The following is a 26,674-nucleotide window of genomic DNA, read 5'->3' on the forward strand; positions in this document are numbered from 1 at the left end:
CAACCAAAAGGGTTGTGCGGTGCATTGGCTGTCCATCCACATTTTTTTATACGATGTTGATCACGAAAGCAACCAGAGAGTCAGGACAGCATCAACAGTCAGAGTCACTCGTTTAACAATTCAAAGATCGCCAAATGATATCACACCCAGCTCGCCTCCTTTCCCCCGCAGACAATCCTGCAAGCCTGTGCACCCAAAAAATCTGATCTCGTCGGGTCTGCTCGTTTCGTACATCCGCCCCATCCCTATTCAGTATCCATCCATCCCTCCAAGCGAGAGCGATCACCTTTCGTCATTATTGGTCCACTCCGCACCGGCGTTCTCCTCTACTCTCCACTCACCTGCATACCGCCGATACGCCCGAGATGAAGACACACACCCATATATCCCCAAAGCGGAAACGCTGACATGGCTCTTTGCTCTCTTTGCTCTCGCTTGCCTGGGATCTTGAAACTCAGCGGCTTGTTAAACTGTGGCGCAGATCGCGATCTCTCTGCCGTTGTCAATTTCCTTTTCCTTTTAGCAAACATGAAAAGCGTGGGATTATCTTTTTGCGTAAATAGGGTACCCCATCCCGCTCGTTCCGGTTGTGTAGTTCTTCCTTTGTTTACCCACAACGACACAAATTTTGGATCAGGAATGTTGGCTTTGTGAGCGAGCGAGTGAGCGCGACACCGTGTCTTATTATTCTTATCTCTGATAAACAAAGAAACGGACAAGGACCCACCCCAACCATTCCGGTACTCATCTATCCCAAACCTTGGAAGGATCCCAGCCCACTGCTTTCCAATTCCAGGCCAGTGGCAATTGGCAAAACCCTAAACCCGTCCTGCAATCCCGGTGGAACTCCGCTCCGCTCCTCTGTAGCCAGCCTGTTGGAAGCGGCGGCAAGTGTCGATTATGTCAGCCAGGAGAAAGAGTTGGGAAGGACAACAACACCAAAACCCAACTCAATTCAAAGGCCGAAAGGTTAGAATATCGAATTTTTTTTTCTTTCGGCATATGTGTCGGCTTCCGGGTATGACGATGACGCCGATGAAATTGTTTTGAGATTATTCTGATTATTGTTTACGTCGTCACAGGGTCGTGTTATCAACTTGGCTATTATCTGTTGTCGCTGGAGAGTGAGCGAGAGGAGTTCCTCAAATTCCTCAACATTCTCCGTCGTGCAGCGCACCCATGTCGTGGCTATGAGGCTTCATCGCTTCATCGCTTCATGCGGGGTTGATTTCTTCGCATCGGTGGTGTCAACGCCACTATCTCTCCCCATTCCGTAAACACACATACATATCTTCCCCCCTCATCACACCACACCCATTGTCACACCTTCACCACACCAATAATACACCACACTACATCCTTTCCTCCTCTCCTCCTCCTCCTCCAACATTCTCCCGAGTTTTGTTTACATTCCCTCTGCTCTCTCCCACACCACACCACCCTCATCTCAATTGAGTTCTCTCCCACACACACTCTCCCACACACCAAATCTTGCCAGGGCCGGTCCCTCGTATTCAAAACTCAACCCTTCCACTTTCCCAATATTGTACCTGCAGTAGTCCTTGCACGTGAGAGTTTGGTCCTCTCCAATCCGATCCAATCCAATCCAATTCAGTCCAATCCGGGATGATGCTGCTGCTACTATTTACAGCTTGACCAATCGCTTATGAGGTGTCATATGTGTGGTTCGAGGGTGGCAATGTGGGGTTTGGAAAAGGTTTGAGGTAAGGTGAGATGAATACCTACCTACCTACGCAGCTGGGAGATGAGGTTTGATAATAATTTCTTTCTTTGCAATCTCGTTTGGTTTTTCTGGAAAGGAGTTTGTTTTATTTTATTCGAAGCTTGATCTGTCTGTTCCAAGACAGGGGAAGGGGGAGGTTCAAGTGAAAGGTAGACTCTCGTTCAACGTCGGCTTTTACTTTTTTTTCGGAGATTTCTCAGTCCTCAGACTGATATAAATTTACTTCGACCATCGAATTGACTTTTCCGTTTTTATTTGCTTTGACTTCTCTTCTTCTCTTTCTAATCTCAACAACAAGGTAGGTCCATCTCATTCAATTTCCACATCATAACATTCTTTCTCCTTTCTCATCAATTTCTCAGGCTCACTGCTCGCCTCCCATTCGAGTCAGTCCTCCCGACTGGTCATGTTCAGGGGTTACTTGCAACTTTAACTCGGTTCTGGGGTCGCTGACGTTTTCTGTGGTTGTGCGATATCCACTTCGTCATATTATCATCGTGTCTCGTTTCCGTCACATAATTTCGACGCTTCTTTCACATAATATCGACACTTGGTCGGAGTGGTTAGTTAGAAGCATGATCTCAAGATCACATCACAGATGAAAGTGTATGGTGTCATTTGCTACTGCATTGTTACATGTCATAAAGTCATACTAATGAGTCGCCCTCAAAACGATACAACTTGTACCATCTTGAAGTGTGGTGCGGCTCAAAGTATACAGTCCTGCAGCAGTCAGCTCAACCAACCGAAATGTCTAACTTCTCGTACCTGGTCGAGGGATTTACCTCTCCGCTCTTTAATTTTCTCATCTCTTTTCTGGACGTCTCGGGATTCTCCTTATTACAAACTTAGCACAAGCTCAGACCTTACACATCGATGAGTAATTTGGTTGGAACAATCAGGTTTCTTCCGCCTTGGGATTTATATTCTTGATGGCTGGTCGAGGGGAAGATTGGCTGTACTCTTTGTGTTTTGCAGTTAAAGATGTCAGCTGGGACTCGGACTCTGAAGCTACCTTGCGTGGTGCTTCTTCTCCTGCCCTACACATACCATCAAGCAGTCAGCTAAGAATGAGTCATTGGTCGGATTTCCTGCGACTCAGCGAGGTTACTGGTACAAACGAAACGCGATGTTTACTTGATATTCTGCCGAAATCTTGAGCATAGAATAACATGAGCGCTGACATTGTGGTAAAGGTGGGGTCTAGATATGCGCTTCTCCTAATGATATTCAGCAGCGAAATATCAGAAATGTCAACGAGAAGACTAATCCGGAGAAGAAGCACGAATAACGAAAAGGTGATCGAAAGCGATGGTGTTTTATACGGATAGTGGTGTACTGTTCCATCCCCCCCGCAAAGTTTGACTGGCTTAAATTTATAGTCAATAATATTCAAAGTCGCGTCTGAAATCAAATGTACCCTCTATACAAGCCGAATCTATCAAATCAAGGCATGTAACGAACAGTCTTCGGAATTCTCTCATCTTATGGGAAGGAACAAACTTCGCGTGATGTGCCGAGCTCATCACCGCAGTCGTTGCTCAACCGTCTTCCTGCTCGACCCACTTATATCCGTCCCAATATTTGTACTTCTGAGTAACTTCATCTCACACCCATTCCGGTGCCTGTTGATGAGCGGGAACCTGAGCCCCTGATTGAGCAGAAGAAGAAGATTTCGCAGCAACGTTCGACGCGCCAGTAACAGGGGGGTATTTCGGATTCGAGAATTTAACGTCGCCAGTCTCTGGATAATAGTGGAAGGATGTCGCCTTCCTGGATCCTTTCAGGTTCCCGTCGCCAAGTATGCCTGAAATGTGAATGGGATCCTCGGTACCATCGGCATATTTGGTGGCATGCGGATCACCACTGCAGGTTCCATTATATCAGATTAGACTTCCATCATTTGCAAGTATATGCTGAATATCTGTAGGCACTTACTTGACAATACCTTTCTTAACCTTCTTTGCAAGTTCCGGTGTCGCCAAGACAGCTTGCTCGACAGCTGCTACATCCATCTCTAGATTCTTCGTGGTGCCTTTGAATGTCCATATAATTCTTGCCGCTGTTCTCACGGCGGAGGAGAAATATCTACTCATGGTCCACGACTGCAAGTGTAGGACGACTTGAAAATTGGGATCTGCTTCTGTTCTGGCGCTCTGAGCAGAAGAGGTGGTGAAGCATTAGTCTCTGTATATACAGACGGGCAAGCGAAGCGCCGGTTTCAAGAACCCAAGAGGCAAGCGGCTATTGTTCTTACTTATGAATAGAGTCGGCTGAGAAGGATTGACTTCAGATCCATAGTCATTCCAAAAATAATAAGGAGACGCACTGGAGATTGTGAGAGATTGGCTGGCCTACCGCGCGGCTACTGAACTCAGATGGTGACTTCTACTTAGCATATGCAGGGCTGAGGCGTGGTTAGATCAGGATCAATTCCGTGGTATCTATTGGCCCTCATGAGTCGATGTATGTGTTTTGAATGCACTGTAGACGCCCACTTGACGTTTTGAAACAAAGTATGAAGTAATTAGTGCCAGTCCCAGTGTCCCAATGTAACGTCCTGCTCCCAAGGCTCGCGGTTGTTATTGAGGATTGATCAAGGCTGGAAGCGAAAACTGCGCCGCCGCCCAATGGTACCCCCGCCATTTTTTACATTCACAAGAATAGATGAACTTGGAGCCAAACTGGAGATTGGGATATAGAGCTGTTTCAGTTTGACCTCAGTCTTGATCTTATGGACTGCCTCCAATTTCGTCAATGTTGATTCATCGACTTGTTGTTACCCCTGCTCGGTTCATCCAAGGGCTTGGTGGTCTGTTCCGGTCTCCGTAGAGCACGAGATTTGGAGCTGCGAACACCTTGATGTGGACTCTGAACTCCCAACCCAATCAATCATCATCCATCAAGTATCATGTCGACTGCAGGAAGTTTGTTTACTCGAATTCTACCACTCCTTCGACATCCAGCTACTTCACGGGGTCTTGCAATGTCTGCAATTCGACCACCAACAATCCTCCCGCCTGATATCCCAATAGAGGAGGAGAAGATCCCTGGCTACGATGCAAAGCGGTTTTTATCAGTGAACCCAGGGGATCTACTCCACAATAGATATAAGATAGTAGCGAAAGTTGGATGGGGAACTACATCCACTGTCTGGATAGCTCAAGACACTCAACGGTATGTGCTAGCCCGCTTCTAAATATGTAATCTAACGTGGTCACAGGTGGTGGTGGAACCACAACCGTTACGTGACTGTGAAGGTTACCGCATCAGACTGCATCGACAATGAAGCAGCGAAACATGAGCGGATTATCACTCGCCATCTCAACAAGAATCCATCACACAGTGGCTTCTCATTTGTGAGGACAATGCTTGACAGTTTCAAAGTCCTGGGTCAAGAGGGACCTCACTTGTGCCTGGTATATGAGCCTATGAGAGAGCCCTTATGGCTATTCCAGCGGCGCTGGGAGAACGGCAAATTACCACCTGCGCTTGTGAAGGTATACACTAGGTTTCTCCTCCAGGGACTCGATTATCTTCATTCAGAGTGTCACATCATCCACACAGGTGAGATTATGACTACATCTAAAACCCAACTGCCATACCCAGGCTTATCCCATCATAGATCTCAAACCGGACAACATCCTACTGGGGTTCGAGGATCCGTCTGTGTTAAAAGATTTCGTCCACAAACAAGCTGAAAATCCTATGCCTCGGAAGATCAAAGATGGAAGGTCAACCTACCTCTCACACAATGATTTCGGACCACCTAAATCGTTCCGTATCCTGCCCAAGATAGGGGACTTTGGCTTGGCACAATCCGGAGATGGGCCTGAGCCTCTATTGCACCCTATTCAGGCGCCTCTCTACCATGCTCCAGAAGTCCTCTTAGGCACGAGCTGGACGTACAGCGCGGATATCTGGAACCTCGGAGTATTGGTAAATCTTCCATTTATTTCACTAACTCCCAACTCACTAGAGTCTTGCTTACGTGATACGACATATAGATCTGGAATATGCTGGAGGGAAGGGACTTATTTACATATACTCGCTCCAGCCAAGGAGACTACGATGTTCGAGCACATCTCGCGGAGATGATTGCATTGCTGGGCACCCCACCGAAAACACTTATCGAGAGAGAAGTGCGATGGAGTGCCGTCAAATGGAGCCATGCTGTGCCCAATTCAGAGGGAAGGCTTTGTTGGACTGCTCGCGAGTATTATGGGGGGCCATTTTTCAATACTGAAGGTGACTTTATGTACAAGGAGTTGATTCCGGTCGGTATCAGTTTAGATGGATCTGTACTTTCTCTTGGAGGTGAGGATAAACGGCTCTTTCTTGATTTCATGAAGGAGATGCTTCAGTGGTTGCCAGAAGATAGGAAGACAGCCAAAGAGCTGCTGGCTCATCCGTGGCTACTGAAAGGTAGCGTTTAAACAGGACATAGTATTCTTTACAGCGTGCATTGCGGGGAGTAGGGATTTCCATATTGTTGGTTTTTCTGGAGCCGGAATTCTTGAGCGGTCTATGAAGGGCATATCATCGACTGTCGATGAGACTGTTTCAACAGTACGTTCATGCCTCTGAAGGGGGAATGACGAAGGAGAGATTATGGCCCGATCTGGTGTATAATAAAGAGGAAAAAAATCAACAACTTTTACAACACACCACAGTGGACAACTCAGATCCAGATACCTACGCGTGTTTCTACTTCTCTCTTGTCTCACTCTTTGATCCAATATCATTTACACAGTCGGAAAAAGAATCATGCCTTTTAGAGCAAGCTAACTTCAACACCTATCAACTAATCGAGAGGCACGCGGCTCTCATATTTCTACTCTTGTGTCTGGACGAGCGCCCACGGAGGTGAGGGTACCATTCCTCCGCAACGATCGCCCTCTGCAGTTCTATGAACGAAGCAACGCATTGGTCAATTATGATACACCAGATTTAACACGATCCAGAATCCCATTCACTTCAACTAAAAGATGCAGGCCTTCATACCCTAAACCCAGCGCATAGCATGATACCGACACTGTGGCAGCGACGAGATCTAGGCTTGCGCCTCCCTATGCCAAACCAGTTAGTCGGGGTCCTATGGCACACTGGATTGGTAGACTGATGGATCGAGACCCCTTCAGCTGAAAAGCTTAACTGAAGCCTCGACGCTTAATGCGCACTAACAAGCGAGCCACCCCCCGCATTTGTTGACACGCCCAGGAAGCCTTGCCATTGTTGGCCAGTTTACGGACGGGCGAGGCTGAATCGATGGGGGAGAAGCCTTGATGGTCTCGGATGGGAATGGACCCTTCAGCTAAGGAGAGGGAGACGAGGGATGGATGGTGTTCTAGTCAAGGCCGTGCTTCTTTTCGATTAAAGAGACGTGAGGATTTGCACAACACCAGTTCCTCTCGATTCAAAATTTTGACCTTGTTGATGTGTCTCTAACACCCGTATAATCGGATTTGTAGGACACCTCCAACATGTCAAAACACGAAATCCAAACCCTCATCTCAGAACAAACCCCCTTCCAAAACTCCCCTCCCCATCCCTCGTCCACAGACGAACACCAACCCCTCCCCCGCAACCCCTCCCACTCACGCTGGCATTTCGGCGTCAAATGCGGGATCCTCATCGTCCTCACCGTCCTAATCATCAACCTCGCAATCGCCATCTACTCCGGCATCCACTTCCCCCTCTCGGGCGGCCTAGCCACAGTCTACACAGGGGCCTGTTCTAATTCCAAGAAATACTCGCTATGGGCACACTTGGGGATCAACGCTCTGGGAACGCTCCTCCTCGGCGCGAGCAATTACTGCCAGCAGTGTCTGTGTGCGCCGACGAGAGAGGATATTGATAGAGCGCATGCGAGGAAGGATTGGTTGGATGTAGGGGTTCCGAGTTTTAGGAATTTGTGGAGTGGGAGGTTGGCGGGTAAGAGGGTGAGGTTGTGGTGGGTGTTGGCGATTAGTTCGGTGCCGATACATTGGATGTAAGAATTTGCCGTAAAGCTTTGCCATTTCAAGCATCTACTGACAGTGGAATTCGTAGATACAACTCTGCTATGTTTGAGTCGCTTGCCGGCCAGATGTACTCTGTAGCGTACGTTTCCGAGGAGTTCGTCAGTGGGCCGCAATACACGCCTTTCGTGCAGAGGTACAGCAATATCTTCCCCGGTTCAACAGATATCGATCTTAACAACAATACTCTGCTGGAACTTCGATCGGCCATGACTTCTTTTGAGAGATTATCTCCGTCAGACTGCGTGAAAGCATATGGTGTGCAAGTCCCCGTCGGACGCAGAGATCTCGTCATCGTCACCAAAGCTCCCAGCTACCCAGTCGAACTTGGCTCCTTCGACAATCACGATTTGCACTACAATGATCCTAATGTGACAAATTCGGCGCTCCTTCTGACCAGCAGTGAGTACGGAAACTGGATTTACGGATCTAACTCGTACGACTGGATATGTACACTTGGAGACGACTGCTCCACTGCATCATCCAGCTTCCTGACTTCTCTTACCCAACAATGGCATTTTAACTTCCACTCTGGTGAAGAGATACAATATTGCTTGAGCGAAGTCGTTCCTGAGATGTGCGAGTTTACGGTGAATGTTGCTATCCTGGCTGTTGTAATAGTCTTGGGTGTGTCGAAACTCATTTGTATGGTTTACACCATCCGTACCATGCATTATGCGCCTCTGATCACTATTGGCGATGCAGTCAGTTCGTTTTTGGCTGAGCCGGATGCAAATACGGCTGGTATGTGTACCTGGAGTAAGAAAGACTTTGTAGCAGGGAATTGGAATGCCGAGCCTCGAATGTGGACTTCTCGACGTCAACGCCGCTTCAGTGCGCTCAGTGTCAAGAGGTGGATATTCTGTAACTCGCTGTAAGTTCACTAGGCTTTTTCTCCTCCTCTTCTCTGTATATATCAGCAAGGAAAAGCTAACATCCGGCCCAAAAGCTACCTCATCACCCTCGGCACCGTCCTCGGCCTCTTCCTCTACGGCAAATCCGCCCTCGCACTCCCCTCCTCCGCCCTCCTCTCCTCCGGCTTCTCCCAAATCCAACCCAGCAACCTCCTCACCAACGTCCGGGGCCTCGCCCCTGCCGTCCTCCTTGCAAATCTCCCGCAAATCATCCTCTCCTTCGTGTACCTAACCTACAACGCCGCTTTCACAGCAATATGCTTCACGTCTGAATATAGCGCTTTCTCGTCACCGTCTTCACGCGCGGGGCTTAAACCTCTTCGTGTCTCGAGACCTAAGGGGAGGCAGAATTCGAGCTATTATCTTAGTTTGCCGTATCGGTATGCGGTGCCGATTATTGGGCTGTCTAGTATTCTGCACTGGTTTGTTTCGCAGAGTCTCTATCTTGTTAAGATCGATGTGTTTAGACCTCAAGATACTCGTCTTCCTACTCAAGCCCTGTCTCTGGTATCTGAGGCTTCCGTTGCGGTGTGTGGGTTCTCGCTTCTGCCGATGGTTGCGGTATTGGCGGTGGGAGGGACGATGGTGTTGGTGTTGAATTTGTTTGGGATGCTGAGGATGAAGGGGGATGGTCCGTTGGCGGCGAGTTGTAGTGCAGCGATCAGTGCGGCGTGTCATTCGGGGAGGGAAGCGGAGGAGGGTGTGAGGTGGGGGAAGATTCCGGTTGTGATGAGAGGGGTTGATGGAAAAGGAGGTGAACAATTTGGTCATTTGGGGTTTGGTGGGGGAGAGGTGGTACGGCCTGTTGAGGGGGAGCTGTATTCGTAGTTCGGGGCCAGAAGGTTTGTTTTGTTTCGCGTAACATGGTTAGCTTGGATTTGTAATTAGCCCTGGCTTTGTCTTGCTGGAGTCGTTTGACCTACCATTTTTCACGCGTGGCAAGTGCTTTCATTGGAGCGATCCATATATTGAGGCAGTCTATTGCATTTCAATTCAGTAATGACCATGCTTAAGTTACTCAATTTCTAGCACTATGATATGTTCCACCGGAGATGTGCCAGAAGATTCGAGCTGACTGGCAATCGTGTTTGACATGATATTGCACTCAACAAAGACACTCACGCCATCTGTGTGTACTGCTCTACCCTTTGCCAGCTGATAGAAGTTCATGCACAGGAGCTTGGAGTCCAGACAAACGTGATCCTGGGTTCGGCGTTGGTAGTATAAGACCTTTGGCCGTTCAGGGCCTTGATGCTTCAAATAAACTTGCGGGCCACACGAAATACTTGCTGATAATTGTGGGTTAAAATGGATTAGATCTAAGGACCGATACTTTTCAGCCTGGATTGGATCCTCGCGCGAACACAGACATGGAAAAGGCCAGTACGCTCCATTCTGGCAAACATCGCCGCTGCTGAGAAGTCCAGGCCCTTTTACTCGGTGTGAATATCCTTCAGGTAACAGTGGCTGGTTGAAAAGGTCGTCGCGTTCCGTGGCATCTTGGAATTTCTGCCTAGTCGCTGGTCACTAGCTGGATAACGAAAGGGATTATTCGGGGATTGTGAATCTGAAAAGTCTGTTTGTTCGCGAAACGGCTGCTTTGGTGGTTTCTTCCAAAACAATTGCCAATTCCCACATCATCATAGCGCACAATGGGTATGAAGATGTTGGAGATCATAATGTGAGTGTAAGCCATTCAATCATGAAGAATATGCTTAAATCACTGTGGTACATTTGGTGACTCCTCACCAATAATCTTCCATAATTCCCGTTCCAGATTACATACCCGCATAATCAGCCTGGATCTCATCAGCACTCTCATACCGGTCCTCCCAACACTTCTTAATAACTTTCGCCAGCCTTGCCTCAATCCCTTCTAAGTTAGGAAACTCTCCCTTCTCATACAGCCTTGTGACGTCCCTGTCATCTTTAGCCTCTAGAACCCGACTTCCAACCGCAATCTCATACAACACAACACCAACGGCAAAGGAATCATCTTTAACACAGATATTCAACGACCGTTGTTCCATGGGAACAGGTCTACAGTAACGTATTGACGGAGCTACGATTGCCCTTGAGCCATCGAGACTGGAGCCGCAGAAATCGGCAAGCACGAGTGACCCGTCCTTTGAAACCATGAAGTTGTGCGCTCCTATATCGCAGTGAACGATGCCTTTGGAATGGATGTATTGAACTGCTTCAATAACTTGAGCTGGCCATCTATAAGACTATTAGGACGAATTCCACCGAGAATGACGAATTCGATCCACTGACCGCTGCCTCTCTTCGGAGTATTTCTCAAGTGCTAAATGCTGCACTACAGGTCCGGCGGGCAGGTATTCGAGGGCAAGACCTTTACCGGCTTCTGACTCACACTCCCCATAGGTCGTCAGAATCCGGGGATGAAGACCCAATCGTTCGTAGATTTTTATTTCTACTTCGCTGGCTTCTCCCGGCTCATCACAGATCTTGAGAGCGATTCCAGGTTCAAGTAAGACTAAGACTTGGGCAAAGAGGCCGCAGCCGGCAAGTTTGAAGTCTTTATCTTTGGCTGCTGCCAGAATCTCTTGAGGTGAGGTCATTGGAGACTTTATTGATGAGGAAGGTGGAAGGAAGGCTTCCTTGGACAGTTTGTTGGTGGTGATAGATGCGTTGTTTCGAGCACATGCATTTGAAAATGGATCTAACCCATTATGCCCTCGACTGCCAAAAAAAAAAAAAAAAAAAAAAAAACCCTTTACAGGGCACAGCACTGAAGCAAGGCGCTAATGCTCCCCGGACGACAGAGCTTGCCCACGAATTTCAGCGTTCTTTTCTTAATAGCAGGGCCTCGCTACAGGCTGTGCACTCCCTGTGAAAAGTGTGATTGAGACGACAGTTAAGGGGATGGCTAGCTAGGTAGCATCAATCAACCCTCCCCCCACCCGGTCCAACTCAAACCCCAGGGGCTCTAATGGCTTCAAAATCCAATCGTGAGGCTCGTCTTCGTACATGCCATTGAACTCCTCTTCCATTGAACAAAAGAGTTCTTGAACGTCAAGATGATGTGCTGTTATAGCTGGCGATTTTGAAAGTTTGCTGGTGATACTCGTATATAGAAGACCTTGCCGTTGCAACGCACCTCGAGCTCATAGTCTTTGTCTCTGACACTCGTTTTAAATGATATAAGGTGGGTAGGATTGTGTGCTGTGGCAGTGTCTCACAGCAGTCTGCGGTATTGCAAATGCTTTGATTTGCCTGGCGGAACCTTGGCTACACGTTCAGCAAATGTGAGCGCTAGGGCTGAGATGTACCCTAAAGTGCCAGCATGGTTTCTGTGGTATCGTGGCTGTTGGTAGACAAGAATTTTAGCTTGTGGTTTGGCCGGTAGTTGGGGACTTGCCGGTCGCGGGTGTATCTCGAGACTGGATTTTGACTCGTGATTAAAGGATAAAAGACTGGCAGAGATTAAGCAGAGAGAGATAAGACTAAGGAGACTCAAGGGGACTTATAGTTTGGGATTCATTTTTTTTTTTCGAACCTTTGGTGTATAAGCAAGCCATGGCATGGCGTCTTTCATGAGGCTGCAAGTCATTCATTGATTGGTTCTCTGGCGTTTTCTTTCTTGTAGGCCTTGGTCGAGCCACGTCGCAATTGCACAAACTTATGTGTCTAAGGATATTTCCCTTCCTTTATTCCTCCAATTGCGCTTCCTTTCCTATCAATACATATTGTTGCCTGGACAGTCGCCAACAATCCCCCGTCAATTGGGCCAACCGATCTGATGCACCGTACATTCGTAGCCCAGTCGGGCGAGCTTGCCGCTACCGACCCCCCGCCAGAAATCGTATCACAGAAGATACCTGACGTGCAGGCAGCATGCGCCCCATATCACTCACATATTTGTTTCCATTGAAAGCAGGGTAGAGTGTCGTTACACAGGCTTGATTGGCAGCCGTTTCCCTGATGGACGTGGTGGGATGTTTCGAACTCGTGGGGGTGTGACTTGCCGCTCACTGCAGAAACCACTTCCAACGACAAGAATCTCTATTGGTTGCTTGCGCCGCACGCTCACTCCAACAACTGTATATGCACTTCTCGGCTCCAACCAAAAGAACAGTAATACGGAGCTTGGATTGCGCCGTCAGGATCAAAAGAATGGCATAATGCACTACAGAAGCCATTCGGAGAACAGTAAAACGGAACACTACGGCATTAACCAACAGAACAGTAACACGCAGCTCGAATTACGCCCGTCAAGGGGTCATGTAGCGGGTGGCTGGGATCGATGGTGGTGAGTCTCGGAATGCGGCTCTGTATATTGCGCTTAGGTGGGTGTGTTAATGATATGTGGTGAAAATGTATATATATTGCCCAAGGAGCCCAAACCAAGTTCGAGAAAGTAATCAGACGTCTCATGAGACAAGCCACCGATCAACTTATCCTAAGTTTCAACCGTCTGGTTCAGCCTATCCTTGCTTAGAAGCGCTTGCTAACGATGGACTAGAAAGACATGTCGGGATATTCGTTTTCTATTGTAACATACGACCGTGGGGAACGGTGGGAGGACCCAACCAAGAAGAAGCCCTATCACTGGGCCTTTTTCCTCCAAACCGCCTCTACCCCAGATGTTGGACATGCGTTTCAGCTTCGCGGGATGCCAGGGGCTTTCTACTACTCCGGTGAAGAAAGCGTGGATCTCTCAAGATCTGGCAGTAAAAATGGCCAGCTTGAAGTCGGCTTCGTCCCCGTGGAGAAGTACACTCGCTTCAAGCAACTCTTGGAAGCTGTGCCGATTGACAATGTTGAGTCTTCGGGATGGAATTGCCAGAGCTGGAGCCTCAACGCCTTGGATTGGCTTCGAGCAGAAGGATACCCTAACAACGTGATTCAGTACTGGCTTAGAGAGGACCAGTAGCTAAGACGTTGGAATGCCTACATGTCAAAACTGCTGTAGATCTTCCTCGATTCGAAGCTCGTGCTCGTAAGGGTCCAGAACACTGGCTACTAGTTTCTTCCACCATACTTGATATCTATTGCCAAACCGTGACTTGGTATACTCCCAATATGCAGGCCACCAGCCGGCCATCTCCCAGTCAATGAGCCCAGTGATTCTTCCAGTTGTCGGTTCAACAAATATATGCTCCCCGCATAGATCCGCATGAGTGAACACAATTCCATGGTTGTCGGCAAGTTGTCGGCGATACTGAGGGACAAGTTCTTTCCGAGGACATCTGGCCACAGGGGCCACGAGGAAATCATTGAAATCCGATTCTGAAAGAAAAGGGCCGCAAGGATAGCCATTGTTGAGGCGGTGGTCGTATGCTGGCCCACCTCTGCAAGACCCCACGAAGGCCGATTTTGGAGGTGGTATAGTCCGTAAATCGTGCAAGTAAGTGCGAAGGTCAGTCTGGGTCGCTTCTCGCGCTTCCACGGTCATGTTAGGTCACGCATCCGTTAGAGGAGAGCCGGGTATCGTAGCCATCGAGAACCAGCTGCTCGGATCCGCATCTTTCTCGTCAACATGTATTTGAAGCACGGTAGGAACGGGTATGGAGGTATGCCGGCGAACGAAATCCATAGCTTCAACCTCTCTACGAATCTGGTTACTCGTCCCACGCTTGACATAGACAGAGTCGTCAACCTTCTGAGCTCGCTGTCGCGGTGGCTGAACAGGGTTAAGAGTTGCCGAAAGAGGTTTGTATGACATAATGACGGAGGAAATCAGGGACTGGAAGCCTGGGACGGCCTTAAGCAAGCTTAATCGATGGATGAATAGTGAAATATTTGTGCAAGTCGAGGACAGGCACACTGGCCACGATTCTCACAGGCTTTGGTACGCGTGAAAGGCGCACTTCTGAGTCAGCACTTCTTGTTCGCTCAACAACCCAGGCGCCACTGTGGCTGTGATAACAAATCTTCGCGCAACGCCCCGATAATTTGAAATTTTTATTTTTGGCTGCTGCCAGCATTTCTTGAGGTAAGGTCATTGGAGACTTTATTGATGAGGACGGTGGAAAGCTTTTTTGGAGAGGTTGTTGATGAGGATGATTGCGGCGTCTCGGGCACGTGTATTTCGGTTATTACCCAATGTATGCATAGGATGCTCTTCCCTGGAAGAGAAGTGTCAGCCAAGCCCCAAGATATATTACTTTCAACATTCAATTACTCTTTCTGACCAAAATAATCTCGAAATGTCCTAATCTATCCTACAGCTTTGCCTTTCCCTCCGCAGCACCCCTCATCTCCTGAATCCCAACCTCACTCGTAAAAAGAATACACGTATCCCTCAAACTCCCCACCCTATACCTCCTATTAACATCCTGATACTCCTCACTCGCAAGCATATCCGCAAAATGCCACAAGCTAGGATAATGCGCCAGCGCAACTTCATCCCACCCTTCCCCCTTCTCTTTCCCACCATCTCCCCCTTGGATCACACTCCCTACAATCTTCGCATCACCGCCTTTACTACTCCCTGCCGACTCGGCAAATGCCTTTCCGTATTTCAGATACGATTCTTTCATGCCGGGTTTGAAGGCTAGGAGGTTCAGCATGGAGACTGCGCCGGTGCTTTCTCGAGTTCCGGATGATGTGAAGTTCTTGATCCAGGCGAGGAGTTCGGGACTTAATTCTAGATCTTGAGAGCTTTCTTTCAGCTCGCCTCCCTTCCCCTTCCCATTTCTCAAGTCTTCCAGCCTCTTGCTTAGAGCCGGGAGATCTTCTTTCCTGGGGTTCAGCAGTCTGCTGTTCTTGGCTTCATAGCCTTTCAATATGCGACTCGGGATACCGACTTCAATGGTCCATTGATGCTGGATCAGATCTTGTAAGGATGCCGGGAGTCGGGTATCAGATGGAGACGGGAGGATGAGGAGGATGTCCCAGTGGATATTTTGCGCGAGGAGGGGTGCGATTGATAGGGAAGAGGGAAGGATTATCCACCGGTGGATGAGGGATGTAGTTAGCGGTTTTAGGGAGGTGGTGGAGAGGGTCTGGAGGAATTTGGAGATAGGTGAGGTGAGAGAGAGGATATGGAGGGTACAAATTGGCATGTTTTGATTCTTGACTCGATTGTGTGGTTTGAGATATTTGATGAACTGAGAGACAGATATGGATGAGCTTCAGGAGGGGCAAATCTGGGGAAGCTACCCCGCCGAATCCACTGCGACGAGCTATGATGCTAGATGCGTAATCATGAGCACGGCCGAGGTCTCAGATTACTGGTCCATGTCTTGGTGAAGGGCTGAAGGATCGCATCACAGCGCAATGAGATCTATCATCACTAATCATGACTCCATCGACCAACATTCAGTCCACAAACTCTTCTAATACAACATCCCACGGAAGGCGGCATCTTATCTCACGAAAAGAAGGAATTCTTTCCTTAGCATCTTGGCCACTATCGGAAGACAAGGCCACAACAAATTTTCACATGCCTCCGTCCCCTCCCATCACCACAGCAACAGCCGCCCCTGTAATCAGCAATGGCGCAAGCCTGGACCCTCGAGCAGGAGGGGATTATTTCTCCGTGATTGGCTGGGGAAGCTCAGAGGCCGTGAACCGTGGGGCTCGGTGGCGCGTGTTTACATGGGCCGCGAAGACACCCTTGATGATACATGGGCCGCTTTTGAGGTCTGAGTTTCGATTTCTGAGATCTGCTTCTTTACTCCACGATTTTATGATGATCCCTTGACAATTTGGAGGGAAAGAGACGACGACAATACGACTTCTTGGGCTCGAGTTGGCCATTTGTTAAGGACTGTGGAGAGGGAAAGACGGTTGTTTTTCTTGTTTGTTGACCTCGGTTGGACGAGTGCAGCCAGGAGCAGGACACAAACGGGTCAGCGCATGAGATACCAATACCTTTGGAACAGCACGCTGTCAATACGGGGCAAGTCAACGAACGCAATATCGATAATGTGATCAAAGGACGAAGCCATTCGACATATCCTTTACCCCGGTTTTAATCTCCCATTGCAACACGAACAGCGGATCGCCATGAAGACCCCCATCACAGTCGTCCGGCTGAGTCTCTTCATCCAACTCGCCACTTCCCAATCACTACCATACAACCCAACCACCATCCTCCTACCGCCGACGACTTCGAACAATAGGGATCTTGCATATGCGTTCCTGTCCCCGGACTCGGATACCACGCAGTTTGTGTCACTTAACATATCCTCGATCATCTCTCCTTCGAATCTAACTCTCGATATTATCTCCTCGGATCTGCCATTTCGCGGTAACAAAAGCAATGCATTCATCCCATCGATTTCAACCCTAGGAGAAATATCAGTCTACACAGGATCCTGCGCAACATCCACCAGCGCGGCACTCTGGCGCTTCACTCCCTCGAACACAAGCACAATTGGCAACGGAACATGGGAGGAGGAGACAACCACCACAGGTAGCGGGGTCATGGCTGCTTCCCTACCTGGCGCAGATTTCCTCTCTACAGCTTTCAGCTTCTCAACACTTGTCCAAGCCAATGCTTCGCAGACGAAGATCTACGTCTTCGGTGGCATGTGTCCAACTGAAGTTGCGACGGCTTCAACATGGCAATCTGCAGCCTCATACTCGAATCATATGCTACGACTCGCACCCTCGACCTCTTCCTCTCCAACAACCTACACACTCGAAGTCCCCACCAGCAGAGGTCCGCCAATTGCTGAAGCTGGGTTTTCGATTACGGGGTTGACACCGACATATTCGAATGGATCGGGCATCGAGACACAGCAACAGAGCTTTGTGTTGGTGGGAGGACATACACAGACTGCCTTTATAAACATGAGTCAGGTTGCTATCTGGAGTCTGCCAGAGGAAAGCTGGAGTTTCGTTACTGTGGACTCTCCAGGGACCTCGAACGCGAATACGGAGCTGGCTGTCAAAAATACTGTTACAAAGGTTGATAGTCGGTCTGGACACACGGCTGTATTGACCGAGGATGGAGGCAGTATCATTATCCTTGGAGGATGGGTGGGAGATGTTTCTCAAGCTGCAGATCCACAACTTGCCGTTCTGAATCTAGGACAAGGCTTTGGAGGGACGGGAGATTGGCAGTGGACTGTTCCGGATGAACAGCCATCTGGAAATGGGATGTATGGTCATGGCGCTGTCATGCTCCCTGGAAACGTTATGATGGTGCTTGGTGGTTACAATATCTCTTCTTCCGGCAACTCAAAGAGAGACACAGCAACTGGCGTGCAGCCACAGTTCTTCAATGCTACCAGCATGACATGGACGAGTGACTATACAAATCCAGCCTATGTCGCTGCCATAGCCAGCAACTCAGCCAGTGCGTCATCAGCGTCAAAGGCGAAATCGACGTCAACAAGAGTTGGACTCGGTGCTGGCCTTGGACTGGGACTGGCAGCTGTTGTGGGTGCTCTTCTGTTCTATTTCTGCTACAACCGACGAGTTCATCGTATGAGAAAAGAGGCACGGGAGAAAGATTTGAGAAACTTAAGCCTCGGAGCCTCGAATTTCTATGAGTCGCCTACCCGAGAGATGAGCCAAAGTGCATTTCCGTGGTCCTATGGCCGGTGGAATGGTCGAAATGAGGATGGAGAGAGAGTTGATCCTATCTACGACTCCAACAGTGCTGTGGCTGGCTACGAGAATCTTAATTCTGGTATTCATGGACTTGGAGACAGAGGTCAAATTCCACAACCTCCAAAGCAAATTCCTCGGAAGCCACTACATTCTCGAAACGCTCGGGGCGCCTATCAGCCGACTCCCACCTTCGATTTCAGCAGTGGTAACGCACACGGTCGAACGAATAGTCTCGGGACTGCCGGACCTATTCATCCCATTTACGAAGCAGATGAGGATGATCAGAATCATCATCCAGTGGATGGTGTGGGCATGGCAATTGGAGATCCCAATTTTGTCCCTGGTCCGGCCGAATCGAGCAGGTATTCTGATCCATTTAAGGATCCTCCAGCGGCCAACTTCGCTGCGCCGATTCGCCGCAATCGCAGCGTCAGTAGCTCAGAAGCAGAAAGTCCAGCGCAGTCTCGTGAGCGAGAAATCCAAGAATGGGTCTCAGACTGGGCCGCTGCAGATGCACTCCTCAATTCTCAGGCTAGGTCTCACTCAAATATTGGACGGATATCACCTACGAGACGTGCGCAGCTCATTGCTGCCACTACAGTGAGCTCAGTTTCTGCCGAAGAAGACAGTAGTCGTACAGCTAGTAATCTGAGTGAGCGTACCGATAGGAGTGTCAACATCTCCACTGTTAGTGTCTCTAGATCGGGATCTAGCTCTCAAGGACGCTCCAGATCAAACTCCCTCCGAGGTTTTATCACAGGCATGAATCCGTTCGCATCTACAGTCACTGGAAGCTCAAATCTCTCTCCCATTTTCGATACCCATACCGGTGTCCCACTCCCGAGAAGCGCAGGTAGCGGCTCGTCAAGCTCTTTCAACACCGCAAACACCAGTTTCCCTGCCCTGCAAGCAGAAGGAGAAACACTTCTTCCCCGACCAGTCGACGAGTTTTCAGCAGGCGATTACTCACCAGCACGCTCACACCCCGATTTCAGCCAAGGTAGCCCCTCCAAAAGTAAGCCCTTCGTCTTGGGCAAAGGTCGAGCAGGATGGCTCGGTAGTCTCCGCCGAGTCTTCATCAGCAATACAGAAGGAGAAGCTAGCGAGCCCTTCAATCCTCACGCCCCAATCTACCGAGACGTCAGTCCCACTCGAGACCAACCACGCCGTACAGTCAGCGCAGGCGCTACACTATGGCGACGTAAACAAGGCAAAGGCGATTGGGAGGACAGTGCAGATCTCAGCGCCACCCATACCCGCTCTAACACTTTCACCAGTGACCTAACTCAGTTCGCGCGGCATTACACTGATACGCCGCATTCAGCTGGTACTGATGACGAGGACTGGGATGTCGAACAGGCGGTGCAGAATCGGGTCGTGCAGGTTATGTTTACGGTTCCGAAGGAGAAACTCAGAGTTGTCAACGCGGATGAGGATGAGATGAGGAGCGAGGCTGCCAGTAGTGTTGCGGGTGGGAGTTTGAGAAGTCGGAAGGGGAGTGGGAGGAAGAGTTTGAGGGGCTTGATTATGCCAATGTCGACACCTGGTGGCGAAGAGGGTCATGCCGAGAGTCAAGGGAAGCCGTTACTTGTTGATCTTGACATCGATGATGCTGTGAATGTCGATGGCCGCGGAAGAGGAGACCTCAATAGGACGGACGGTGGAGGGAAGGGGAAAGGAAAAGAGACTATCTTTGATCACGATGTTGAGGTTAAGAAGGAGAGGGATAGGGAGAAGATGAGTGAGAGGGAGAGAGTGAGGGAGATGGAGAAGGAGATGGAATGGGAGATGGCGAGGGGTGGAAGTCCGAGTCCGAATAGGAAGGAGAAGGGAAAGAGTAAAGTCCTGGATTTGGTGGAGAGTATTGAGAGGAGGGGGAGTCCTGAGAGGTGATTTGTGTTCTGTGTTTAGTTTTGTCAAATTGGAAATGGTTGGGTGATTTGAGACTGGAAGTTGGGTCTTGCATCGGATGATGCCCAAGCTTGTGGAAGGTTGGCGGGAAGATGGACTGGAATCGGCGTTTTTGGATTTGGTTCTGGTATTGGATTTAGCATTTGAACTTTGATTTTGCAATTGTGTAACATTTACGATTTCACATTAACCTTCGTTTTGGATATTTGAGCATAGGGTCTTCCTGGTTAGAGAGGAGGGGAAGGAAGATAGCGGACTTGGAGATCAGATCAGATCAGAGTTAAAAGTTCGAGGTAGATAGGTGGGGGAAAACTCTCGTTTCTTGTACGTAGTTATGCTTCTCGGATTTTGGAGATTAGGATTAGGAATAGGAATGAAAAGATTTGGCAACATTCAAATGAGTTGAGTTGATATGATTTCTATTAATTATTGTTTATGTCAGGTTGTGCTTACTCAAAAGGAGCTCGGTCGAGCAACTCCTTCGAGCTGGTTGACGAGAGTGCGCTAGGTAGCCAGTATCTCGCTTGCATTGTTGACTGGCCTCAGGGTGTCGCTTGACATGGAAACAGGCCCATTCTCGTCCCTGTAGAACAGGTGATTGACTGCATGAGTTGCAGCGTAGGCAAGTAAAGCGGCTGTGTGAGAGACATGCCAGAACTCGTTCCAAGCAGTATCTTTGTGCCACTAGACGTTATTAAGATGATCTGCCGGGATAGTGGGGTGTAAGAGTGAGGTAAGGTAGTTGAAAATTTTGTCATCGTATGTTATGTTGATCGGAAAACACGTGGCACACCCCCCTTCTTGAGAAGTTCTTGAGAAGGCAGCCTAAACTAGATTCTCGTGCAACTTTGTCCCTTCAGCCATCATTCATTCATGGGGATGTGGGAAACAAATTCAGAACAAGAAAGCTTCGCCGCTCTAAAGCTGCAGCAAGAGACAAAGATCACACAATCTCGCTTTCGACCGTGAACACGAATAAGTCTAATGGAGAAGCCGATAATGGCAATAGCAGCGAGCCGTGTTCACTTACAGTTGAAAGTACTGGATGGCAAGAATCGACTTCAAACGACTTGCATTTCAATATTGGAACATATCAGGGCAGCTCACAGCCACTCCTAACCATAAGTGGCTACCCGTACAGTCACTATTTGCAATGTCTTTGTAAACTGTCTGTAATACCAGTACCTCGAGATTGTAGATAAGGTAAAACGCAGACAACCACTGCAGTAAATGTGTCATAAAATGCAGATGATTCAGCGTAGCCAGTGTCGGTAGCTGTTCAACACCCTGACGATATGCCCAAGAATCGAGAAGAAGATCTGCTCCCATTCCCTCAGAACGACCTCCATCAGCTGCTCACTTTGAGGATCCTTGAGATCTACCGGGGTTTTAGTGGGGAATGCCTACCTACATTATGCGAAACCCACGACAGATCCGCTTAAGGACAGAGCAGCCGAGACGGCGAGGGATGACCGAGAGGAACAGATTCGTATGCTGATTCTCGAAGTTCAGGCGAAAGAAGATAATATTCATTGGTGGTTTCTGTAGGGAATATTTTTTTTGAGCTAATTGCCATAATCACTGTAGATTCTGCAGTGAGTTTGATCAGTTCACAAAGGACTTGTCCAAGCTCGTGCAAGTTCTGATGATATTTTGGTGGAGTGCTACTCCCGTAAGCGTAAGTGCTTTTCGAGCAGCTTTGGCAATTTGATCAAGAAAGGTATCCTACTGAGCGAAACAAGCTAGGAAGAGACGATCAGTGACATTTCTCATTGCTGTAACCAGAGTCAACAAGCATAGTCACTGTGAGGGGGCAATTCTAGGTAGACTCGCTAAGATGTTGTTCTCCACATTTGCTCACCACGCGATAGGTCCGTACCGCCGTAGCGTCATATCTTCCGTCGTATTCCGTACTAGGTAAGCTGTTCATCAAGTTGCTGACATGAGTTGTCAGCTTACACATGATCTCATGTGGTTCGTAAACTGGGAAGCTGTGAAGAGTTGACAGTGCTTCAAATATCCGTTCCCAGCTCATCACTTGCACCGGTGTGAAAACCATCGACTCTCGTCAATTCACTGTTCCATGGCGGGTGTAAGCGAGGGAGTCAATCAGTCCTACAAGTCAGCTAATTGACCTACTTGTAGGTACAATATGTCCTAGGAGGTGGTGCCTCCTCATCCCACTGCTCCCCCTCATTCATACCTCAGCCTTCTCTCTTCGGAGCTGAGATAATCAACCTAAGCACAAATCTCATCACCAATTATTCTCAAGAAGTGCCAGCACAATACAACTTCAACGACGGATCCCTAAATGTCAGCAACATTGACTTCTGCAACATAACAGTAACTTACACCCACCCGGGCCAAAACAACACCATCAACGTCGAAGCATGGCTCCCTCTCCACAACTACAACGGCCGTATGCAAGCCGTTGGTGGAGGAGGATACATTGCGGGCCGCTGGCTTCTTTCCCAATTCCAGATGTCAGCTGCGGTCGGAGAAGGTTACGCGACTATCACTACTGATGCAGGTCTTGGGACGGAGACCAATCCCAATAATTGGGGGCAGGTCAGTCCTGGGAATGTGAATCTGTACTTGCTTCAAAACTTGGCCTCCGTCTCGGTGAACGACCAAGCCATCATTGGGAAGAGTTTCATCAACTCGTTTTACGGAGAACCTCCGAAGTACTCGTATTTCAGTGGATGTTCGCAGGGTGGTAGACAGGGACTTATGCTGGCGCAGCGGTATCCGGATGCCTATGATGGGATTGCGGCTTCAGCTCCTGCGATTGATTGGGGTGAAGTCCTGATGGCTATGTATTGGCCTCAGATGCTCATGAATATACATAAAGTGTATCCTCATGGATGTGAACTCGACGAGATTACAGCTGCCGCAGCCAGAAGGTGTGATGGCGATGATGACGTGGTAGACGGAATCATTTCAGACCCGGACTCGTGTCACTTCGACCCCTTCTCGGTAGTGGGACAGAGATTCAATTGTTCTGGAGTTATGATGGATGTCAGCAAAGGGGCAGCATTCATTGCGAATGCAACTTGGGCTGGTCCTTGGTCAAGCAAAGGCAAATCCCTCTATCCGGGAGTGCATATAGGTAGTGATCTATCTGGGAATGGTCCTATGGGACAAGCACTTGCCACAACTGTGTGTTTTGACAATGGTACTTGTGCTGGAAAGCCACACGAGCTTGTCACATGGTGGATATCTCTCTTCGTTTTGAAGGATCCAGAGTATGACTGTTCAACCATGACACACGAAGAGTTTGATCGTCTCTTTCGATTGTCTGTGCAGGAGTATCGACATATGGGCACCAATGAGCCAGACATGACAGAGTTCTTCGAGCGCGGTGGGAGAATATTGGGATATCATGGCTTGGTGAGTTTCGCCATCCCTGTCTGTGGTGACTGGAACAGCAACTCACGTTCTTAGTCTGACCAAATTCTCCCGGCTCGTGGGGGAATGAGATATTACGATGACGTTGCACGGGTATCTCCAGATGTGCATGATCACTACAGGGTATTCCAGGTACCTGGCATGGCTCATTGCTGGGAAGGCGACGGAGGACAACCTTTGACTGTCTTCGATGCTTTGCGTGATTGGGTTGAAAATGGTACTGTGCCAGATACACTACCGATCAGCTTCACGGACAAAAAGGGGACCAAGAATGATAGAATCATATGTCCATATCCACAGAGAGTTATATACGACGGTAGAGGTAGTCCGACGTCTTTCGAGAGCTTTAGTTGTTCTTGATGGAAACATTGAGCAGGAGCTGCTGAACAACCCTCCGCGTTGTTGAAATGTGCTCGGCAGCAGGCTAGCTCTCGGCAGGAACAAAACAGGGGCATGGTCTATCCTGCAGAATTTCTCGGTTTTCAAAATTAATGATTTCTCGATAGCTGCCGTTTCTTTTTTGAAAACGATTGCAGATAGGTAGATATGTACAAATCCGGAATATCAAAAAAACGTGACGTGCAGCAAGCTAGGTACAGCAATATCAATAACTAGTATCAATTTTGCGGGGCTAGCCCTCGCAATTTTTCTGGCCCTCACTTAACTCTGGAAAACGCCTCGAATTATTACACTTCAACAACACCTCTATATTATAAGCTGTAAATGCGGACTTAATAATTGCATGTTCACTTTTATTTATCCTAAAGCTTTTTAAATGCCTTGTCTTAATTCTAAAGTTATAAGAGGGGGCCTGAAAAGTAGGATTTACGGCTCTACTTCCTTGGGCACTGCCAAGTACGGGAAGCCAAATGAATCACTTATGCGGAACCTCTAATTTCGCGATTTTACATATTTCGCTATTTATCAACTTCCATCATTTATTATACCTTAATATCAACCCTAATAATATATAATAGTCTTATTAAAATCTAATTAAGGTACAGGAATTTTTTTAATACTACTTACAAAGCTAACCGACATGGATTAATAGGTATAGCGTAAGGACTAGTTAGTATTAAGTACGAAAGTATAATTATACCGCTATTCTACTTACTTGCCTTCTCTTTATTACTAAAGACCTATCTAACGTATACTTACTTACTTAGTAATAATATCGTGAGTAGGGTAGCTTACCTAAGCGAACCCTTATTCTACGTATATCATCAGTTGCGCTAGAGCTTCCCCCTTTAATAATTAGACGTAGTTAAACTACCTTTTAAGCTACCACGCTTATCGCACACGATAGTTAAGAGCTATATTCGCACTATTTAAGCTACTTAAGTAATCTTAAGGCGTATAGCTAGTTTACCTTAAATTACTAGAAACTACGATCTTCCTTATTACAGACCTTATTACCTATAAGCTTCCGGTACCTTAAAACTCATAATAGAAGACCTATTGTAATACTTAGCGACGTAACTAAAAGACCGGAAGTTATTCCCTAAGTAGTATATAAAGCTAGAGAGCTAAGCTACCTTCTTAGGTAGCTAGTAGTATATTAATTCTATAGCTGCTAACGCTCTATACCTACTTATAGAAGAGCATTCCTTTCCCTTATTAATTAACGAAATACTCTATATTAAGAATACTTAACGACTAATACCTCTAAAGGAATAAGATAATAATATTCAAAATACTTAAGTTAAGAGCTCTTAGCTAACTACCTAATAAGCTATTTTCGCTAATATTAAGGAAAAGTACTAGTTCCGGTAAAAGGAATATACTTAATTATAAGTGCGTTAGACTACCTAATGAACTATATACTTATTAATTTAGAAATAGATAAGAAAGATAATCGAGTTAATACTACTTAAGCCTTAAGTCTAGCGATTAATAGCTAAAAAGAAGCTCTCTCTTTAGAATATTATTCGAGCTCTTAAGTTAAAGCTTACTCCGAGTGATAATATAATATAGGAGTATATACGGAACAAGTATCAGGAGCTACTAGACTAGGCTCAGAACCCCTTTAGAGGCTTTATACCTTTAGTTTAGCTTATAGAATAGTTTATAGTATTATCTCGAGCTTAGAACTATAAGCTTCTAGAGGTTAAGAGAGCACTAGTAATTAAAGATTTCTTAAGGGCAGTTATAATAAAGTTAGCTCCTAATTAAGGGGTATATTAGCTAGATTAATATATAGAAGCTGAAATAATAAGTAAGAGTAACTCGTGAATACTAAAAGAGTACGGAATAATCTTAAAGAGATACTTATAGTAATAAGTATAAGAGCGCTATAGAATCTTTATTATAGTAATACCTACCTTAAGAGTAGCTTCAGATAGCCCTAAGAGGTATACTTACCCTTATTTAAAGGATAGGAATCGATATAAGTAGTAGCTAGTATAATATAGGAATATCGAATTCATACTAAGAGAAGAGTCTCTAGCTTTCCTAAGGCTCTTTTTATCTTAAAATAACTAAGGCCTCCTACTAGCCTAGCTTAAAGAACTAAGGTATTCTAAGCTACGTAAAGTACTAGAAAAGAAAGGGTAGTACCCTAAGAGCTGCTACTTTAGTAATATTACTACTTAGGAAGCTCGGGAGAGTTAATTAAAAGTAAAGGGTATTTCCTAACTAGCGCTAGAGATATTTAAACGCTTATTAGAGGTAACTAGGAATCAGGAGGCTTCCTCTTTTACTAGTCTTAGTATTAGTATAAGTAGCTCCTTACTAACTAAGTAGCCTCGTTTAGCTAGAGCACTCGCACGCCGGGAAGTTATATGATAGTCCCTAACTCTCTTATGTTATTAAAGTATTTCTAGACCTTTCTTTCCTAGCTTAGAGCTAGAGAGGTTATATACTCTTTTAAAGCTTCTTTTATCTGTTTTAAGCTTCGATAGCTTATTTATATATAGAATAGCTAATCGGTAGGAGTTCTATATAACTAGGGAGTATATTATAAGTAGGGTAGCTTACCTAAGCGAACCCCTATTCTACGTATATTATTAGTTACGCTAGAGCTTCCCCCTTTAATAATTAGACGTAGTTAAACCACCTTTCAAGCTACCACGCCTGTCGCACACGACAAATAATGTACCTTATTATTCTATTACCTTATAAGTAGATATCTCTCTTAATACGAGCAG

At 47.3% G+C, this 26,674-nt stretch overlaps 9 protein-coding genes across 11 annotated transcripts; 5 read left to right on the plus strand and 4 right to left on the minus strand.

Annotated features, from left to right (window-relative positions):
• Positions 1–3,351: 3,351 nt before the first annotated feature.
• On the minus strand, positions 3,352–3,840 carry ONS95_001894 (uncharacterized protein; the record flags this gene model as incomplete). Its single annotated transcript, XM_058495114.1, has 2 exons — positions 3,352–3,610; positions 3,683–3,840. 2 exons carry the CDS (start codon positions 3,838–3,840, stop codon positions 3,352–3,354), a joined length of 417 nt encoding a protein of 138 aa, XP_058355425.1.
• Positions 3,841–4,655: 815 nt separating this feature from the next.
• Positions 4,656–6,180, plus strand: ONS95_001895 (uncharacterized protein; the record flags this gene model as incomplete). The annotated part of the gene is made up of 4 exons (XM_058495115.1): positions 4,656–4,921; positions 4,968–5,311; positions 5,370–5,683; positions 5,752–6,180. 4 exons carry the CDS (start codon positions 4,656–4,658, stop codon positions 6,178–6,180), a joined length of 1,353 nt encoding a protein of 450 aa, XP_058355426.1.
• Positions 6,181–7,015: 835 nt separating this feature from the next.
• Positions 7,016–9,603, plus strand: ONS95_001896 (uncharacterized protein). The gene is made up of 3 exons (XM_058495116.1): positions 7,016–7,736; positions 7,796–8,638; positions 8,714–9,603. Exons 1-3 carry the CDS (start codon positions 7,228–7,230, stop codon positions 9,504–9,506), a joined length of 2,145 nt encoding a protein of 714 aa, XP_058355427.1. The 5' UTR covers positions 7,016–7,227; the 3' UTR covers positions 9,507–9,603.
• Positions 9,604–10,456: 853 nt separating this feature from the next.
• ONS95_001897 (uncharacterized protein) lies at positions 10,457–11,260 on the minus strand (the record flags this gene model as incomplete). Its single annotated transcript, XM_058495117.1, has 2 exons — positions 10,457–10,898; positions 10,953–11,260. The coding sequence occupies 2 exons, from the start codon at positions 11,258–11,260 to the stop codon at positions 10,457–10,459; spliced, it is 750 nt and encodes a 249-aa protein (XP_058355428.1).
• A 1,910-nt stretch (positions 11,261–13,170) lies between these two features.
• Positions 13,171–13,575, plus strand: ONS95_001898 (uncharacterized protein; the record flags this gene model as incomplete). The annotated part of the gene is made up of 1 exon (XM_058495118.1): positions 13,171–13,575. The coding sequence occupies one exon, from the start codon at positions 13,171–13,173 to the stop codon at positions 13,573–13,575; it is 405 nt and encodes a 134-aa protein (XP_058355429.1).
• A 528-nt stretch (positions 13,576–14,103) lies between these two features.
• On the minus strand, positions 14,104–14,367 carry ONS95_001899 (uncharacterized protein; the record flags this gene model as incomplete). Its single annotated transcript, XM_058495119.1, has 1 exon — positions 14,104–14,367. The coding sequence occupies one exon, from the start codon at positions 14,365–14,367 to the stop codon at positions 14,104–14,106; it is 264 nt and encodes an 87-aa protein (XP_058355430.1).
• A 499-nt stretch (positions 14,368–14,866) lies between these two features.
• On the minus strand, positions 14,867–15,709 carry ONS95_001900 (uncharacterized protein; the record flags this gene model as incomplete). The annotated part of the gene is made up of 1 exon (XM_058495120.1): positions 14,867–15,709. One exon carries the CDS (start codon positions 15,707–15,709, stop codon positions 14,867–14,869), a length of 843 nt encoding a protein of 280 aa, XP_058355431.1.
• Positions 15,710–16,331: 622 nt separating this feature from the next.
• Positions 16,332–20,510, plus strand: ONS95_001901 (uncharacterized protein). The gene has a single exon (XM_058495121.1). The coding sequence runs from the start codon at positions 16,656–16,658 to the stop codon at positions 20,100–20,102; it is 3,447 nt and encodes a 1,148-aa protein (XP_058355432.1). The 5' UTR covers positions 16,332–16,655; the 3' UTR covers positions 20,103–20,510.
• A 1,011-nt stretch (positions 20,511–21,521) lies between these two features.
• ONS95_001902 (uncharacterized protein) lies at positions 21,522–24,130 on the plus strand. Of its 3 annotated transcripts, XM_058495123.1 has the most exons (3): positions 21,522–22,212; positions 22,266–23,510; positions 23,565–24,130. In XM_058495123.1, the coding sequence occupies exons 1-3, from the start codon at positions 22,204–22,206 to the stop codon at positions 23,886–23,888; spliced, it is 1,578 nt and encodes a 525-aa protein (XP_058355434.1). In that variant the 5' UTR covers positions 21,522–22,203; the 3' UTR covers positions 23,889–24,130. The 3 variants fall into 3 exon arrangements, with proteins under 3 accessions (XP_058355434.1, XP_058355433.1, XP_058355435.1); XM_058495122.1 differs by having other exon boundaries at positions 21,522–23,510; XM_058495124.1 differs by having other exon boundaries at positions 22,266–24,130.
• The last annotated feature ends 2,544 nt before the right edge of the window (positions 24,131–26,674 follow it).

Source organism: Cadophora gregata (assembly GCF_030347475.1).
Source record: "Cadophora gregata isolate MNR1 chromosome Unknown scaffold_10, whole genome shotgun sequence".
Taxonomy (NCBI): domain Eukaryota; kingdom Fungi; phylum Ascomycota; class Leotiomycetes; order Helotiales; family Ploettnerulaceae; genus Cadophora; species Cadophora gregata.

Bases quoted from the DNA above. Each gene is read 5' to 3' on its own strand.
- ONS95_001901 (XM_058495121.1), top strand. From the start codon at position 16,656: ATGAAGACCCCCATCACAGTCGTCCGGCTGAGTCTCTTCATCCAACTC.
- ONS95_001896 (XM_058495116.1), top strand. From the start codon at position 7,228: ATGTCAAAACACGAAATCCAAACCCTCATCTCAGAACAAACCCCCTTC. The intron at 7,737-7,795 runs GTAAGAATTTGC...TGGAATTCGTAG, and splicing joins TCGGTGCCGATACATTGGAT to ATACAACTCTGCTATGTTTG. The intron at 8,639-8,713 runs GTAAGTTCACTA...CCGGCCCAAAAG, and splicing joins TGGATATTCTGTAACTCGCT to CTACCTCATCACCCTCGGCA.
- ONS95_001902 (XM_058495123.1), top strand. The intron at 23,511-23,564 runs GTGAGTTTCGCC...TCACGTTCTTAG, and splicing joins TATTGGGATATCATGGCTTG to TCTGACCAAATTCTCCCGGC.